This window comes from Triturus cristatus, chromosome 7 (assembly GCF_964204655.1).
Source record: "Triturus cristatus chromosome 7, aTriCri1.1, whole genome shotgun sequence".
NCBI classification, from domain to species: domain Eukaryota; kingdom Metazoa; phylum Chordata; class Amphibia; order Caudata; family Salamandridae; genus Triturus; species Triturus cristatus.
This window is the reverse complement of record NC_140590.1, coordinates 1,677,093,505-1,677,111,195: the sequence shown is the minus strand read 5'-3', so window position 1 is coordinate 1,677,111,195 and position 17,691 is coordinate 1,677,093,505. Positions and strand designations below refer to the sequence as shown.

Below are 17,691 nucleotides of genomic sequence, written 5' to 3'. Positions count from 1 at the left end.
GCAGGATTGATGACTTTTGCAAACTGGGTTTTGAAAATACATTGAATTTTCATTGCTTTATATTTTTCTTCCGTGTGTTTGGAATGGAAGTGCTATGGAGAGGTGTCATCAAACGGTGAACTTCAGTTTATCAGACGATGGCGACACAAACGCTGTGTTGAAGGGGATCATGAGTGTGGATAACAAAGCTAAACAACATTTGCACTACACGATACAATAGAGTAGGTCGAATAATTTTCATAATGTATGTGATAGTCAAGGCAAGGAGTCATGGCTCAGGTAGTGGTATTTGAGATCCATATTGAACATGCTTTTATCTTTGGGGCATATCCTAAATTGAGAGTTAGAGAGTTCCTACATTTCAATGATTCTCTGCACAGGTGGTTTGGGGTTTTAGAGCTGTGGCAAATGGCCTAGAAGGAAAGGTCTGAGTATACTAAGTGTGTTCTTGGATGGGTTTAATACATGCATGAGGACTTGCTGCGCGACGTGTTGTTTTTACTGAACCTGCTTGCCTGAGGTTAGTTTAGGATAGATGAAGAACGTAAGAATGTTGAATCACAGAATTTTTGGGAGGGATTGAAAGGAGCAGTGGAGGAAGCCTGGTTGGCGATAAGGGTGGATGATTGAGAGTCAGATGAGGTTTTTGCTAGTTTTTCAGATGTTGAGCAGATGATAGCATTCAGAGTTGGGGACTGAGGTGACGAAGCTGAATATCCTAATTTTAGTTGGCAAATAAATGCTTAGTTTGTGTGCGGACTGGAAAGGAAGAATGGACCCAATCAGAAAGAAGATTAAGGGCCTGAGTACAAGTTTAGTGGTGTGGGAGCAGTCTGCCATGCCCACACCCCGCTCCCACACTACCAAACTCATCCACCGACCGACCCCAGAGAAGGAGATTTCTCCTGGTCTGGTGGGTGGTGCTTTGGCTGTCCCAGGCAGTGAGGGTTATAAAGGCACCTCAATGGGAACGCCAAAGCACATTCCTGCATGGCATGGACTGTTAAGTCCATGCTGTGCACGAACTGTGGGTGTATGCATACAGGGGGGCATCCCCATGGCCCTGAGGCAAAGGGGTCCTGTAGGGCCCCCTTAGTTTCCTCACCACCCCACTTTACATGGCAGACTCACCGCCATGGAAAGTGTGGAGGTCTGGCAACTCGTAATATGCTTGGCGGTGCTGCAGCAGTACACCCTGCATATTGCGGCCTCAGACTGCCACATCACCTCTGAGAGATCACGGATCCCTGACGACTGTGATAGTACGACCTCCAAAGTCATAATATGGCGGTTGAAATGCCAGTTGAACACCCCCACCATGGGTTTGACAGTCCATCGGACCATCAAACTCGTAATCGGGCCCTAAATCTTTTTAGGTGCAATGGAAGTAAATCATTTTGGTCGTGGATGAGTTAATCATAGGCAGTATAGTGTCAAGAAGTATCTGGTGATGCAGATGGTCAAATATAAGTTACTGTGAATGTTTGAGGGAGAAGATCAACATTTTAAAGTCATTGTCAGAGTAGTTGCAGAAACTAGCTGGCTGACTTGAGTGATACTACAGAAAAGGTTGTGCATGGGGAGACTAGAGGAAAGCTATGTAAAGAGCCTGCGAGGATGGCATGAACCCATACAAGTAGATGGCCCATTCTACCAGGTACAACAAGAGCATAGATAATGTCTATGAATGACATGGCTATCAAGAGTATGTTATGATCATCAGTATCAACTGTAATGGAGGGGTAATGGAAGGGGCGGATGGGTGACTGTTATGCTGAGGTTGATTGCAGAGTTTTTCTTAGTTTTGCATATGCTTCTTTGATTGGGCAGTATATATTCAAAATAATTTCTATATCAAAATAATTTCCACAGTATATGGTGTTTCATGCTTTGATTTCAAATGCTGTCAAACTTCAAAGGTATATGTCATGTCATGCTGTGTGGAACAATCAGTGATGCAAAACGTATCTGTGTCGTGGTGCAAAATTCTAGAGCTTTTGGCATTGTACCTCGTTCAGCCCTCTCCCTCCTTGTAGGAGATTGTGTGGTCCTATTGTGGAATTATCTGGCAGACATGGTTGTAAACTTTCATCTTCTAAATTAATTGCTGGGCAAAGACGGCGTGTGGATGGGCACTGTTGTGCTCATCCTTATGGTACCTTGGTAGAAGGTATTGGGCCTGTAAGTTCTTTGCAGACTTCCACACAATTCCTTTAGCAATAGGTCAGACATTTTCAAGGAATAGATGCTTGACTGACTGCAGTTTGCACAAGAGGAGGCTCTGCACTGAACATGTGTGGCAAGGCTGGCTTTCATACAATGTGCCATAGCGATTGAGAACAGTGCATTCTGTAACAAGAATACAGACATACACAGCACAGCACATGTGACGCAAATTTGCGCTCTCACAAGATGAATGTACCCTTCAGGCAAACATGCCTCTAAACGGCTGCTGAGCCTCCACTCTCTTGTTAATTATTGCAGCATCTATTCACAAAGGTAAATTTACACATGAATAAAACGAAACATGTAAATTTGCTTTAACTTTTTGTAGTGAATTTACTCCTTTTCGCTATTCACCATTTCCTATTATAAATTTGCTACAACGTGTGGATTTACATTTCTTCACCCCCTGAAACAAGGGGTATGACAACATTTACAAGTGTAAAGTAACAACTACAATTGTGAAAAATGTTTATGTTAAATGTAAATGTGAATTAATTGAATATATTTATTTTAAATGTGGAACAAAACAAAATATGCAGCAGCAGTATTAACTTAATTTTGAATGAAATATTTAATGAATAAAATATATTAAATCAAATGAATTATTTTTGAAGGAGTTGTTTTTAAAATTTGACCTAATATATACTGTTTATATTTATTAAATTAAAAGAAATGTATGTATACAATTATTGTGAATATATTTAATGATCTAAAGAATAGTATCATTTATTTTTATAATTATAAAAAGGATAGTAACATATTTTAAATAAACATTTATTTTTCATTTATATATATTTTTTTAAGATCATATAAAATTCATACATATTTTTAAAAATTCGAAATAAATACATTTTTTAATGTATTTCCTATGGAGTGTTATTTTCTGTGGAAGTATGCAGTAGCATGGTTGGCCATGTGCGGTGGCAGTCTTACTCCAGGTCTGAGTTGGCGTACATTCATGACTGTTTTAGGACCTTTTTGGATGAAGTAGTTTTTGAAGTGCAGTTGTGAATGTGAATGGACTTATTCTGTTTTGGGTGGGTACACACCTCTTTATAAAGCCCTCTTTCAACCTCCCTAAACCTGTCCTTTCTCCTCTCCAAACCCCACTTGTTTAGCCACAAGTATTCCCCATTTTCCTGCTATATTTATTACAAAAACGTATATGTATGTGAGCGGAGAGCTCTGCAGACGGGCCGTAGATTTCTGCACATAAATGATTTTAGAGGCAGAGTCGAGACCTCTGCATATAGCTTTGTGAATAGCATTTTGTAGTATATGAGTAGTACTTTTGTACTATTACCAAATGTTCTACAAAATGCAGTTTGTGATTAGACCCCTGCCTCTCTATATTTTGAATGTGATGTTGCAAGTTTTGTTGCCACTAAGGTAGACCAATGACCCCACTACTGATTGATGTTTTTTCTTTGCAGCCTTTGGATTTTGAGGGAATCGCACAGAAGAAACTTCAAATTTCTGTGGAAAATGAAGAACCTTTTACATCATGTGAAAAAGGCACAACGGGACGACCAGACTCAAGCCCAGCGAGCACCATATCAATGAATGTCAACATTCTGGATGCTAATGATGCACCCCACTTCAACCCAGGCAAACATATCATCAGAGAAAAAGAGGGCCTTAAGCCTGGTACTGTCCTGGCGCGATGCAACGCCACCGATCCTGATGTGGTGCCCAATAAGATAAGGTAAGTGCTGCTGCTTTTGGCTTCACAGCAGGAGCAGTGATGGGGGAATGCAGAGCAGCTGCTGTCTGCGACATTTACAGGTAGCCTGTATTTTTGTGCATAATTTTTTATCCTTAGATGGCCACCTTATTTGGGATCCCAATAGTACATGAAGACAACAGAAGTGTTCCACATAATTGATATCAACCAATCAGAGTCTCTAAAAGTGATGGGGCACTTGAGAACAAATGTATTGGTTTTTCTCGACAGATCTAGGAAACAACCAAATGAAACTGAGATGAATAAACATTATCTAGCTGTAAACCTGAAAGGAAATTAGAATTACCTTTTCTCCAAGTGCCACAATATAGTCTTTGCTCCACCCCAGTTCTAGGCACTGAATGATTGACTGCCTTACAACTCTCACCTCATCGTCAAATTAGATCTCAGGCAGATCACTGAGCACCCAGCCTGGGAAAACCAATGCTAACAGAGGCCTCTTGTGGGGCTGGAGATTGTCTTGATGAAAGTAAGAAGGATGCAATGCTCAAGGGCAATTTCAACCATCCTCAAATATACACAATTGAAAGCACTTTGACTATTACTCATGATTGAAGCATGCCATGTGCTGTAAAACTGCAAGGAATATGGATAATCTTAGGCATATGGCTGGCAAAAGTACTTGCCGCTTCAGAGGAGGTGATCATGCGGCCGAATGGAAGCAGTCTCTCAGAAATAAATGTTCTAGCATCAAGTGTGGAATGAGACTGTTCCACAGCAGAGATCCTTGCTGGTGGGGTGTTTTTTTCTCAAATTGTTTATATCTCACTAGTTAGATTGTGAGAACATTTTCAAAGGATACACCAGAGCTTCAAGAAGGTGGGTTTTGCTGGAAGATCTAAGCTTGATATTCATCATTCTGGCCAAGAAATGTCTTTTGACATTGATTAGTGCGTCATTCACACGTGTGTGATCAAAAGGCAGGTTTTACAGCGTGAATCTTTTCTGGATTCACTATGCTGTGCATTATTCCGCCATCAAGTGGATGGGTCCGGAATTGTAGTCTTTTTTCTCTTTTTTTTTTTTGTTGCTGTTGGTGGGCGTCGATGACGTAGTACCATTTGGTGTCTCTCTGTGATGTCGTCCGACTTCCTCCCGAAGCCCCACTTGTGGTAGCCATCTTCAGATTCTTTTTTCCGCCGTTGGGTCTGGATCGATACGGAAAAGCTCCCGAGTTGGAGACAAAAATCGTGGAAAAAACGAAGAGAAATCATCAGGAAACTGAACACCGGGGCCTTACATTGTCACCGGTAACTCGACAGCGACCGCAGTTCGACAAAAGCAGGAAAAACTACAACTTTGTCGACCGGAGAATGTGCATGCAGGGGTCTCCCTGGGCGTGGTAATGGACAAGACGCCATTCAAGTTCTGCAAGAACTGCCCCCACAAATACGCACAGAAGGATCAGCACCCAGTCTGTAACCTGTGCCTGCCGCTGGATCATCAAAGCGACAACTGTAACGCCTGCTCCGCCTTCACCCCGAAGATGTTGAGGATAAAGGAAAGACAGCAACACGTAAACTACAATATGCAAGGCCAAGGACCACCACCATCACTGTGAGACCTGGGCCTCTCCAGCGAGGAAGAAGACAATGTCGCCGAAGGACCAGAATGCGAAGGTGACACCGAAGTTTTGGTCGTAGAAGTTGAGAAGAAAAATTCGAAGGAGGTAAGAGGGTCGTCGACCTCGAAAAAACCAGAAGTCTCGAAAATCAGACTCTAGATCACAAAAGGGACACTCGGCGTCGAAGCATTCGGCGACCGTAGTTGCATCCAGGCAAAAGCAGACCGTAGGATCCTTCGAAAAGGACTCCGGAGCGGCAAAGGCTCTCGAGAAATCCAAGACGTTGAAAGACGGTCTGGAAAAGGATGCCTCGGCATAGAAGAAAGAGAGACCGAAGCAAACCTCGACAATCGCCTCGGCGTCGGCAGTCGAAAAGCGGACAATCTCGGCGCTGAAACACACGAAGCCCAGATTGAAAAGAAAAGGAGAAGGCTCAAAGCCGAAATGGCAAATATTCTCTAACGCTTAAAAGACTTCAACGAAAGTTTGAGGCAATACAAGATAGCACCGAGATCAACAGAACCCGAAACCCAAGGGGTTGCCGAAGATCCTATACTACCTAGAACACACAAAATAATCGACGACGAAGAGGAAAGTTCCTACTTCTTCGGGGAAGACATAGATCAAGATGAACAGGCATACGCAGAATCGTCAAACTCGGAGACTCAAGAGCTCCAATGGCAAGACCTCGACGCAGAGTCGCCCGAAGAGTCTGTAGAGTCGTTCCTTCGAGACCATCACACCGTGATGACATTGGCATGTAGTATCAGGTCATTAAAAGGCTGCAGAGACTTACGGAGTACAGCTAGAGGAAGAAAAACCTCAATCCTGTTTTTTATTGGAAACACTAATGCCTACACAAGCTAGGAACCAATTTCTACCAATGCTGCCTAGTGTTCTAGACCAGGGAAAAGAGGCATTCAAGGAGCCTGCTGTTTGCAAGGCCATAACACTAAGAGCTGAAAAAAAGTATAAACATTCCTCAAAGGAACCTTTATACATTAGGGGATCAGTGCCAGCGGACTCTATCATTGCCTCAACAGCAAGAAAAAGAGTCAATGTACCCCAGACAAAGAGAGTAAGAGGATGGACTTTGTGGGAAGAAAAATGGAGAGAGCTGCGGCAAATCACTGGCGCATTGCAAACTCAAATGCCTTGCTCAACACTGGGAGGAGGTAGGGGAACTGTTACAAACCCTACCGAAACAATTCCAGAAAAGGTCAAGCCACCTGGTGGAAGAGGGCAAAAACATTGCTAATACTTGTTTAAAGTCAGCCCTTGATGCGGCCGAAACATCTAGCAGACAGATGGCTATTGGCATCACAGAGAAAAGAAACGCATGGCTCAGAATATCAGGCTTCAAGCCAGAAGTACCGAGCAACATAATACATTCTCCATTAAATGGCGAACAATTGTTTGGTGCGGTGGTTGATGACAAACTAAATCAACTGAAAAAGAACAATGAAACAGCAAGGTTCATGGGAGCCCTGCAATTCAGAGGCATGAGCAGAGGCACATCGATGAGAAGGCCAGCGGGGAGAGGTACACAACAACCTACTACCTCACACCAAGGTTATCAGCAAACATACCAGGCAGGGAAGCAGGGCACAGAACAGGGACAGCAACAAGGCTGGAAATTTCAAGGGAGAGGATCCTTTCGAGGGCGTCCCCATGGCAGAGGTCAGCCACAAAGGGGTGGACAACAAACATCTAATAAGTGACTGCACCCACAAAGAGGTACTCTCACAAAAACCAGCAGTGACAGTACAAACGAACAAAAAGACAAACATACAGTTCCTCCAACATACCACTCCAGTAGGAGGCAGACTAGCATTTTTTCAACAAAAATGGAAAGAAATAACCACAGACAAATGGATCCTAAACATAATACAGTATGGGTACTGTATAGAGCTAACAAAACAACCCCTGCACAAACGACCAACACAAAGGACACATTCAAAAGAAGAACTATCTCACCTACTCAAAGAGGTGAAAGAGCTTCAGAGAAAACACACAATAGAGCGCGTACCACACAAAGAAAGGAACAACAGAGTGTACTCAACCTACTCCCTAGTTCAAAAAGTGGATGGATCATTACGGCAAATATTAGACCTAAGGTTTCTAAACAAATTTGTCAAAATGCAAAGATTCAAAATGACTACACTACAAGAAGTGTTACCTCAGTTGCAAAGGGGAGATTACCTGGCAACAATAGACTTACAAGATGCTTACTTACACATCCCAATAAACAGAAAACACAAATGTTTCCTAAGCTTTGTCGTAAACAACCAACACTTCCAATTCAAGGTGCTAGCTTTCGGTCTGAAATCAGTACCAAGGGTCTTCACAAAGTGCCTAGCAGCAGTCGCAGCACATCTGAGAAGAAAAGGGATTCATATTTACCCTTACTTAGACGACTGGCTGGTAAGAGCGAGCTCATGCAGCCTATGCAAACAACATATACAACAAGTGATGGAGACTCTAGTTCAACTCGGGTTCTCCATGCACAAGGAAAAATCATCAATAGAGCCAAGACAAAAGAAGTTGTTCTTGGGTGCGGAAATTAACACTGTGTTAGGGAAAGCATTCCCCAATGACAAGAGAATAACAACTCTGATGAAGGAGACTCACCTATACCAGAAGGGGCATCGTCTGACAGCGAGGACAGTGGGCAGACTACTAGGAATGATGGCGTCCTGCATTCGCTTAGTTCCCAACATCCGTCTACACATGAGACCATTTCAGGAATGGCTCCAAACACAATGGTCACAAGCAACAGGGAGTTGGGAGGATCTAGTGGTTGTCACAAACAAAGTTCATCAGGAGATGGCATGGTGGAACAAAAAAAACATAGCACAGGAGAGACCTTTCACACCTCCAACACCAACAGTGACCATAACAACAGATGCGTCCCTAATAGGATGAGGAGCACACATGGGCAATCTAAAGATACGGGGATTGTGGACACCACTGAATGCGGTGAAACACATCAACATCTTGGAACTGAAAACAGTGCTCTTAGCCTTAAAAGCCTTTCAGAAGGAGCTATACGGGGACAAGGTGTTGATACAAACAGACAACACCACAACTATGTACTACATAAACAAACAAGGAGGGACACACTCTGTCGCACTCTCGAATCTAGCACAGCAGATGTGGAGATGGGTGATCCCAAACAAGATAGATCTGTTAGCAATACACCTACCAGGGAAGGACAATTTGGAAGCGGACAGACGGAGCAGACAAACAGCAGCATCCCACGAGTGGGAACTGAACCAAACAGAAGTCCAGAAGATTTTCAACAAGTGGGGAACCCCACAGGTACACCTATTTGCAACACCTCACAATGCAAAATGCTAAACTTTCGCATCCAGACGACCCTGCAGCTGGTCCCTATGGAATGCACTATGGATAGACTGGTCAGGGACATTTGCATACGCTTTTCCCCCAATACCACTGCTCAACAAGGTGATCAGCAAGTGCAGAATCAGCAAGATGACAATGATTCTCATAGCACCACAATGGGCCAGACAGACAACGTTCTCGGAACTAATGGAAATTTCACGAGGGACAATGCACAAATTTCCAAAAAGAAAAGATTTGCTAACAATGCAAAATGGGAGAGTACTTCACACCAGAGCCAGAGAGCTTAGGCCTAGCAGCATGGCTCTTGAATACTTAGAATTCACACACCTAAAACTACCAGAAAGCACACTGGCTGTTCTAAGAGAAGCAAGAAAACCAACAACAAGAAAATGTTATACAGCTAACTGGAAACGATACACACAATGGTGTCTTAAAGAAAGACTGTCAAAAAATATCACAAGAGAAAGAACGGTGCTCAAATATCTCACTCATTTACTACAAAGTAATTTATGCTTTACATTAATAAAGGTACATTTAGCAGCAATTGTCGCGGACACAAAAGGGGAAACTGGAAAGAGTTTCTTCACCTCACATGTGGTCAAACGCTTCCTGGAAGGGGCAAAGAGAATTGCACCACCAAAAAGGGTACCACCACCAACATGGAATCTAAACATTGTTCTAGCGCAATTAATGAAACCACCTTTCGAACCACTGCACAAAGCAACGCTGCAAATACTTACAATAAAGACAGCATTTCTAGTGGCAATATCATCGCTATGTAGAGTTAGCGAACTGCCGGCACTAACTCTGTAAGAGCCCTGTTTTCAAATACATAGTAAAAGGATTGTCATGAGAACAGACCCACAATTTATGCCAACGGTGGTATCAAAACTCCACATAAATCAAAGTATACAAATACCAAGTTTCTTTCAAAAGACAAAGCAGAAAGGGCTTTACACACACTTGACGCAAGAAGAGCAGTCAGGTATTATGTGGAAAGAACTAAAGAAAACAGGAGAACAAAGCAGCTATTTGTATCCCTCGCAAACAGTTTTCTGGGGAGACCAGTAACCAAAAACACAATCGCAAGATGGATAGCACAAACCATACAACTGTGCCACAGGCAGGCAGGACAAACGTTACAAGAAGCGCCTCGGTGCATTCGACAAGAAAGAAAGGAGCAACAATTGCTTTACTGGCTAACACTCCAGTCCAAGACATTTGCATGGCTGCAACATGGTCTTCAGTACACATTTTCACAAAACATTACTGTGTGGACATCCAAATGAATAAGGAAGCACAAGTAGGACAAAAAGTCTTACAGCATCTATTTACAAACCAAGGTTCATCTTCCACCCAGCCACCACGAGACTAGCAAACCGCTACAAAGTCTATGCACAGCTTAGTGAATCCAGAAAAGATTCACGCTGCAAAACGAATAGTTTCTTACCTGTCGGTGTAGTTTTGCAGCTTGAAGAACTTTTCTGGATTCACTAGAGAATCCACCCTCCACCGCCAAGAAAGAGAAGCATTAGGAGGACATGTAGAGACAAAACGCAGAGAAAAAAGAATCTGAAGATGGCTACCAAAGGTGTGGCTTCCGGAGGAAGTCCGTCAACATCACAGAGAGACACCAAATGGTACTACGTCATTGACGCCCACCAACAGCAAAAAACAAAACAAAAAAAAGACAACAATGCCGGACCCAACCACTAGATGGCAGAATAATGCACAGCATAGTGAATCCAGAAAAGTTCTTCAAGCTGCAAAACTACACCGACAGGTAAGAAAATATTTGTTTCCAAGAAGCAGACTAGTGTAGCCATAAAGATGTTAAAAAAGATATCTAAGAGAAACGATCCCTGCCAGTCCTCACAGTCAATAGCTAAGATTTTGGATAGTTAGGTGTCTAATGTGACTTGCTAAATTTAATGGTTCATAAAGGAAGTGAACCAAGAAGCTGCTTTCCCACTAATTCTAGCATGTGTGACTGGATGATTAACCAAACACATTGTGATCAATGGTATCAAAGGTTACCAAAACATCACCCTGGGATCAATGATATCAAAGGTTTCCAAAAAATCAGAGCTTCTGTATGAAATTTGTCACGAGAGGCCGCCGCCAGATGATTTTCTCGAACATTTTGTAGTGTTGTTTCTGCTTTTCACTTAGGATTAAAACCCACTTGGCGTACACTTTATAGGTTGATAGTCTCCAGATGTGCTGAAAGACAACTGATCTTTAAACTCTGATGCATGATAGGGCCAAATGGGACAGTAATTGGATAAAGTTTCTCTATCAGCATTTGTTGTTTTCAGGATAGTGTTCCTGGGTGGCTTGTTTGAATTTATGGGGGATTACGCCTGTGGTTAGAGAGACATTAGTAAGTTTGTTGATGGTGGAAATATTATCAATGTGACTTATTGTAATGGCGATTGAGGATAGCATACATGAATGTGTAGGTCATAAGTAGTGGCCAGAAAGGAGAGGGGCAGGTACATTTGTGTACTGATCTCTGGTCCTTGAACAAATCATTTGGTGGACTGTCATTCCTTATTCAAGATTAATGAACCCATCGACACACTACATGTTTCAAAAAAGCGCAGGTCACGAAATTGTATTACAAAAACAACCATGAGATCTCAAGGCATTAATCACTGCTAAAGGGGCTTTGACTTCATAAGCATTGCTGTTATTTTTTTTTCTACAGCATTGGTTTTATCATGACTATCACATCTTCTTTTTAGGCAGGAAAAGGGTTTCCTTTTCATGATAAGATTTGATCTCCTAATTAAATTATTTTCATGAAAGGCAAAAGGAAACCATTTTTCTGTATAAAAATAAGATGTTAAACTCAAGATAAGGGCAGTGACATAGTAAAAAACAAAGAAGTGAGATTACAAAAGGAAAAAGTTGTCTTTAGGTAAAAACCATGTAAAGTAGTATTTGGTACACATCATTACAAATTAAGGACTGTTGCCCAGACCCAGCCTAGTGGAAGCTATCAATACAGCACCAAGCCCAGGAAACAATGAACAACTGTATTGATTCCTGGGTTCATGTGGATATTACACAAAGTGCATTCCCAATTTCACCAACTTAACATACATGCGAAAACAGATTTAACATTTTGTAAGTATGCATGGAACAAGGAAATGCAAAACGTGTTTTCAAAACGTTAAGAACTAGAGAATTTTAATGCAGAACTGAAATGCTTCATAACTGTGAATGCCTATACTTATCTCTTTGGTGCCATTTTCAAAATGGTAGAAGGCTCAAATAAAACACTATTTCCTTTACCTCTTGTATACTATGATCAATGGAGCACAGTTACAGACTTATAGAAAAGGTGACGCAGTTTTGCAGTAGATAAATGTAGGCAGTTAATTTGGGGAATTTCCTTTATTCTACGTACTAGTAACATACCATTTAAACACATTTTGTCAAGGAGTTGCAATATGAACTGTTCAATAAATGAACATCAGTATGACACACAGTACCTAGAGTGAAAACAAAATGTATAAGCCATTTGCTTGACCTTAAATGACATGAGCTGAGACAAGTGAGTTTATGAGGGCATCAGGCATATAGTGTATTTACACATCCTTGAACCACTAACAAGCCAGTGGCCTTTCAGAGAGAATTAATCTCACAATAAAAATATTTAATCAGTGGACATTTGCTAGTAGGACTGATCTAGAAGTTGTTTTAAGAGCCTTGACATGGGAGCACCTTACTGCAAAATATAGTGTAACAACATTTAAGTTGCTGAGAGGATGACACACATCTCCCACTGTATCCCCAATTTGAATACAAATGTGGAATGAACGTAACAAAAAGTATAGAAGCGAAAAACCTATGCCACAAGAAATAACTCACAGGATTAAGGAATAGTGGCATAATATTCAATCTTATTCTGACAAAAAATACAGTTGTAAAGAAAACAGAATAAAGGTAGAACATTGGGTGGCAATACAAAATATTTAAGGAAAACAAGGGTGAAGTGGATTGTTTTAAACTATGCAAGTTTAGACAGTCAGGAAAAAAAACGACCTACACTAAAACAACTGAAAATGGTTCAATTAAAACATAGGGCCTCATTATAATGACACTCGGTCAGACAGCCGATAACTATTGTTTCGGGCAGGAACCATCCGAGAGTGAGTCGGCAGTCCCTCCCATTATATTAGGATATGACTGCCATGCAGGCGGTTGTAAGATGCATTTTTCTAGTGCAGCTTGTGCTGAAACCCAAGAAAAAGGCTGCAGCACAAGCCGTGCTAGAAAAAGGCACTTTGTGCACATCATGCACCGTGTGCCAGGCACCATGTGTTGCCTGGCACACGGTGCATGGATGTGTGGAGGGATACCACAGGTGCCCTCCAAGGCCACTTAGCAATGACCCATGGGGGACAGGGACCCTGCTTGGGGCCCCCAAAGTCCCTTTCTGTCTGACCATCATGAACAGGCAGTCGGTAAGGGATACCCTAATTCCTACGGCAGTGCCTACTCAGGCACTGCCTCCATAGTAGGGTTAGGAATCTGGCGGGATCTTTGATCCTGTTGGAGGCAGCGGTCTTTCCCCCGACATGATCTCTCTGACCGCCTGCATTGTAATGCGGCGGTCGGACCGATGACCTGGATGTCGGGTGTTCCACCCAACATTATAATGAGGGCCTTAGTGAGGAAGTCGTATGAGGTTCTTGAAATCATGGACTTTAGGAGGGAAAACACAAATAAAATGGGGATTTCAGAGTGCAGCATAACTTTGTATTCTGAAATGGCTGCTTGTTGTAGGGTGAGGTTATTGTTATGTCATTAGGAGTCGATGTCTGTGGGCAGGTGTGGTAGCGTTGACTTTGGAAGGGGTTTTGTTAGAGGTATCTGTAGTTTGGTTTTAAAAGTGACTGCATGGTTCATGGTTCTCTAACCATTTTTTAAATGGATTTACCTTTGATTCTTAGGGTGATGTACTAGTACTGCATTGTATACCACTGTTTACCTATGGGTGTTTTGGTATGTTTGGAATTACAGGTCACTTCATTGGTCAAAGTGCTGTGTTGGATTTGGGTTTAAGTATTCTCTGTTTTGGTAGGTGTTGTATTTTTGGGATAATAAGAGGATGTATGTTTGAAGGTACTGTGCTACGTTCGGGTTCCTTGCTCACTGTGCACCAAGTTTACTGTGGTCTTTCTGGTTTTGCATTTAGAAGTCATTGTATGTCTAAGAATGATTTAGTAATTTTGATTTAGAAGTCACTGTCTGGCTCAGGGAGATTTGGAAGTTTTGGGTTTAGGAGTAACTCTGGTTTATGATGCTTTAGTAGTTTTGGTAGTTGGTGCTGTAGTAGGCCTAGGTAGCTAAGTAACTAAATGGCTCAGGGTATTGTTGTTTTAAATGTAGAGTTCACTTTGTGGTTCAGATTGTATTGACAGTTTGAAGTTTTCCAAATCCTGTGTGATGTAAGTGTGTTGGCTTTGGGCTCTAGAGGTTACTACAAGTGGCAGGTTGGGTTTAGAAGCGACTATCCAGTTTTGGGAGATTTGATAGTTGTAGTATTAGAAGTCACTGTGTGACTGGTATTGCTGCCATATACATTTTAGTTGTAGCCTTAGCAGTGTGGCTTGTTATGTCATGTTAAAGGGGATTTATAGAGCGCTCGGCTACTCAAAAAGAGTGTCCCGGCGCTAAAAGTACCTGCCAGACACCAGGAGCTCACACACGTCTCTCTGTCCTATCGTAGCGACAAATTGAAGTCTATAGGGGGAACAGCCAGGTCTTAAGATGCTGTCTAAAGCTAAGGAGTTCTGAATCGCTTCTGAGGGCCAGAGGGAGGGAGTTCCATAACTTGCTAACGATCACCTGGAAGAAGCGACCTCCCTTCCTGGTTAGAAAGAATTTTGGCACCACAAGCAGATGAAGAGTAGAAGATCTTAACGTCCTCCCCGGGCAGTAGGGGGTAATTCTCTCTTTAAAATAAGAGGCCCCTATATCGTGAAGCACTTTAAAAGCAAGGACCAGTGCCTTGAAATCGATTCTGTTTTGTATTTTGAGCCAATGTAGTGTTTTGAAGAGGCTGGCCAAATGGGTCCTAGGACCGACCCTCACAACAGCCCTGGCCGCAGCATTCTGAACCAATTGCAGACGGTTCACGAGAAATTTCGGGATGCCCAGATAGAGAACATTAGCGTAGTCCAATCTAGAAATAATAAGAGCCTGAACTACAGTCTGTCTATGTGACAGAGGCAGGAGGGAAAGAAAGTTCCTCATCATTTTTAGAAGCCTAAAACCTGTGCCCGTCACAGATTTCACCTGTGACTTCATAGAAAGATCTGAGTCCAATAAGACTCCAAGATTTTTCACTGTAGTCACGGGGCTGGGTGGAGAAGGCTGGTCCAGTGGCCACCAATTTTTCCACTCGTCCCCTGGAGTGTGTCCAAAAAAGATAATTTCGGTCTTACAGGACAGCTGGTTCAAATGAAACCATCCAAAAATGTTGGACAGACATTCACTAATTAAGAGTTCATTGAAAGGTTCATCCTTCCCATAAGTAAACAGAATTTGAGAGTCGTCAGCATATGTTATAATCTTGGCTCCAAATTTTTCAGCGTGAGAGGCCAATGGGACCATATATACATTAAAAAGAGTTGGGTTCAACACAGAGCCCTGGGGTACTCCCACATTTAATTGTGGAATATCAGCCGAAAAAGGAGGAGACCAAACAGATTGTTGACGCTCATTGAGGAAAAGAGGAGAACCAGTTGAAAACCTTGCCCCGTAGGCCACACTCCCTCAATCTCTGAAGGAGGCGGTCGTGGGGCACGGTATCGAAAGCGGCCGAGAGATCAAGCAGTATAAGAACTGCTTTGCCTCCTCTATCGAGAGTGTTCTTAATGCTTTCAGAAATTTCAAGCAAAGCTGTCTCAGTACTATGGTTTGCTCTAAAGCCGGATTGGCTTGCATGAAGAGCATTAGTGGTTTCTAGATGGTTAGTAATTACTGCATTCACATATTTTTCCAAAGTTTTAGCAAAGAAAGGAAGCAGTGTGATAGGCCTGTAATTATTAGTGACTGCTGGATCGGCCGTGGGCTTTTTTAGAAGAGGGAGTATCTTGCCCATTTTCCATCTCGCAGGGACAGTGCCGGTGCTCAGTGCCAAATTCAGCACGTGATTAGCAGCCGGGTTCACAACTTCGGCAACAGATGCTAATATTTTGGCGGGGCATGGGTCAGAAGGCAAACCAGATTTTAATGCTCTCATAATGGTTAGGGAAGCATCCAGGGATATCGGAGGAAATTCTTCTAATATATCCGTCAGGGAACCGCCTGAGAAGACCGAAACATTCTCTAAATTTGACTGTGGCGATACAGCAAAGGAATCCTGAATGGACTTAATCTTGTTGTAAAAGAATGTGGCAATATTTACAGTCCATTCAGCAGTAGGAGTGAAGGGGCTCTGAGTAACAATGGGGGAAACAAAATCTTTCACTACTTTAAAAAGAGCCTTGCTGCAGTTTTTTGCGGACTCAATTTTATTTCCTAAAAACCTTTTCTTCTCATTACGGGCCTTCAAGAAGTGGGTTTTAAGAGCCTGCTTATAAATGAGCTTACTCTGGGGGTGATAATTTTTCCTCCAAGAGCGCTCAAGGCATTTACAGGCTTTTTTACTCTGCCTTAGTTCCTCCGAGAACCAGGGGGCCGAGGGACTATTCCGCGTGTCCCTGTGCACTTTGGGAGGAGCAAGGTGGAGTGTCCATGTGTGGAGCCAATTCTCTAAAGTGGATACTGCATCCTCAAGGAGGCTTTCCGCCAGAATAGGGTGATGAATTAAAATTTCCGCTAAGGTTTCGAGGGTAATATTTTTAAAAGATCTAGTTTCCTTAAATTGGTGGTCTTGTCATTTTGGATTTCGGGATCATCGTGTGGCTAATTCAGTGGACTTGATTCACAATGTTATTTGCACATTTACATTTAGCTTACACGCAAATAGCCTTCTTTATGAGTTGAAAATCACTTTTTCAATTCACAAACGTTTACAACACAAGGATTTTCGTATCTGTAAATTTAAAGCCATGGGCTAGGAGAGAGAGAGTGGGAATACGCAGAACACTTGAAAAAACCTCACAGATATATATATGTGTAGGTTAGCACTTACTTTTTTTAGACCCACTTCTATTCTCGAAGCTAACAAGGGAAACAGTATCTGAAGGTAGAAAAGCTATTTATTCTCTGGAGAAAAAAGACAGTGAAAATATGCACATACGCAGTTATAGGAGCTATTTCTCAGTGTGCGATTGTACACTTTGTACAATTACTCATTCCAGGCTATTAATCCGTGGGTGCAGGTTTCTATATTTTTATGACAATCAGGCTGACTCTGGATCAGGGTCAGGGCTGGACTGGACGTTTCCCTGGTGGGTCGCCAGGACGGGGGCGGTTTTGGACCGCTGGGGGGCCTTTTTTGTTTTCCATGCCCCGTCCACCACCTAACCCCCCTTCCCCCGCGCGTGGCCAGCCCGACTCCAGGGCCGATTTGCGTTCCCAGTCCAGCCCTGATCAGGGTACTGAGAATGTTTTGCCATTGAAAGTGGTTATACGCCTAAAGCAGTGTGGTCATTTTGGTTTTAGAAATAGTGGCCTGGCTCAGGACTCCTGTGGAAGTTTAGTTTGTTTTTTGAGTGACTCTATGATCCTTGTGGGGAGTGGTGAATGCAGGCTTGAGTGCCCGAACTTGTAACCATAACAGTGTATCTGAAAAGACAGCAACTTAATCTGCAGCGTAACAATAATT

The 17,691-nt window shown here is 42.5% G+C and overlaps 1 protein-coding gene across 1 annotated transcript in view; it reads left to right on the top strand.

The window, feature by feature from the left end:
- The window catches only part of CDH26 (cadherin 26), a 379,962-nt gene that overhangs the window by 261,879 nt on the left and 100,392 nt on the right, over nucleotides 1-17,691 (top strand). The window contains exon 8 of the mRNA XM_085619786.1: nucleotides 3,660-3,931. Coding sequence (XP_085475912.1) covers nucleotides 3,660-3,931 — 272 coding nt within the window. The remainder of the gene's footprint in view (nucleotides 1-3,659; nucleotides 3,932-17,691) is intronic.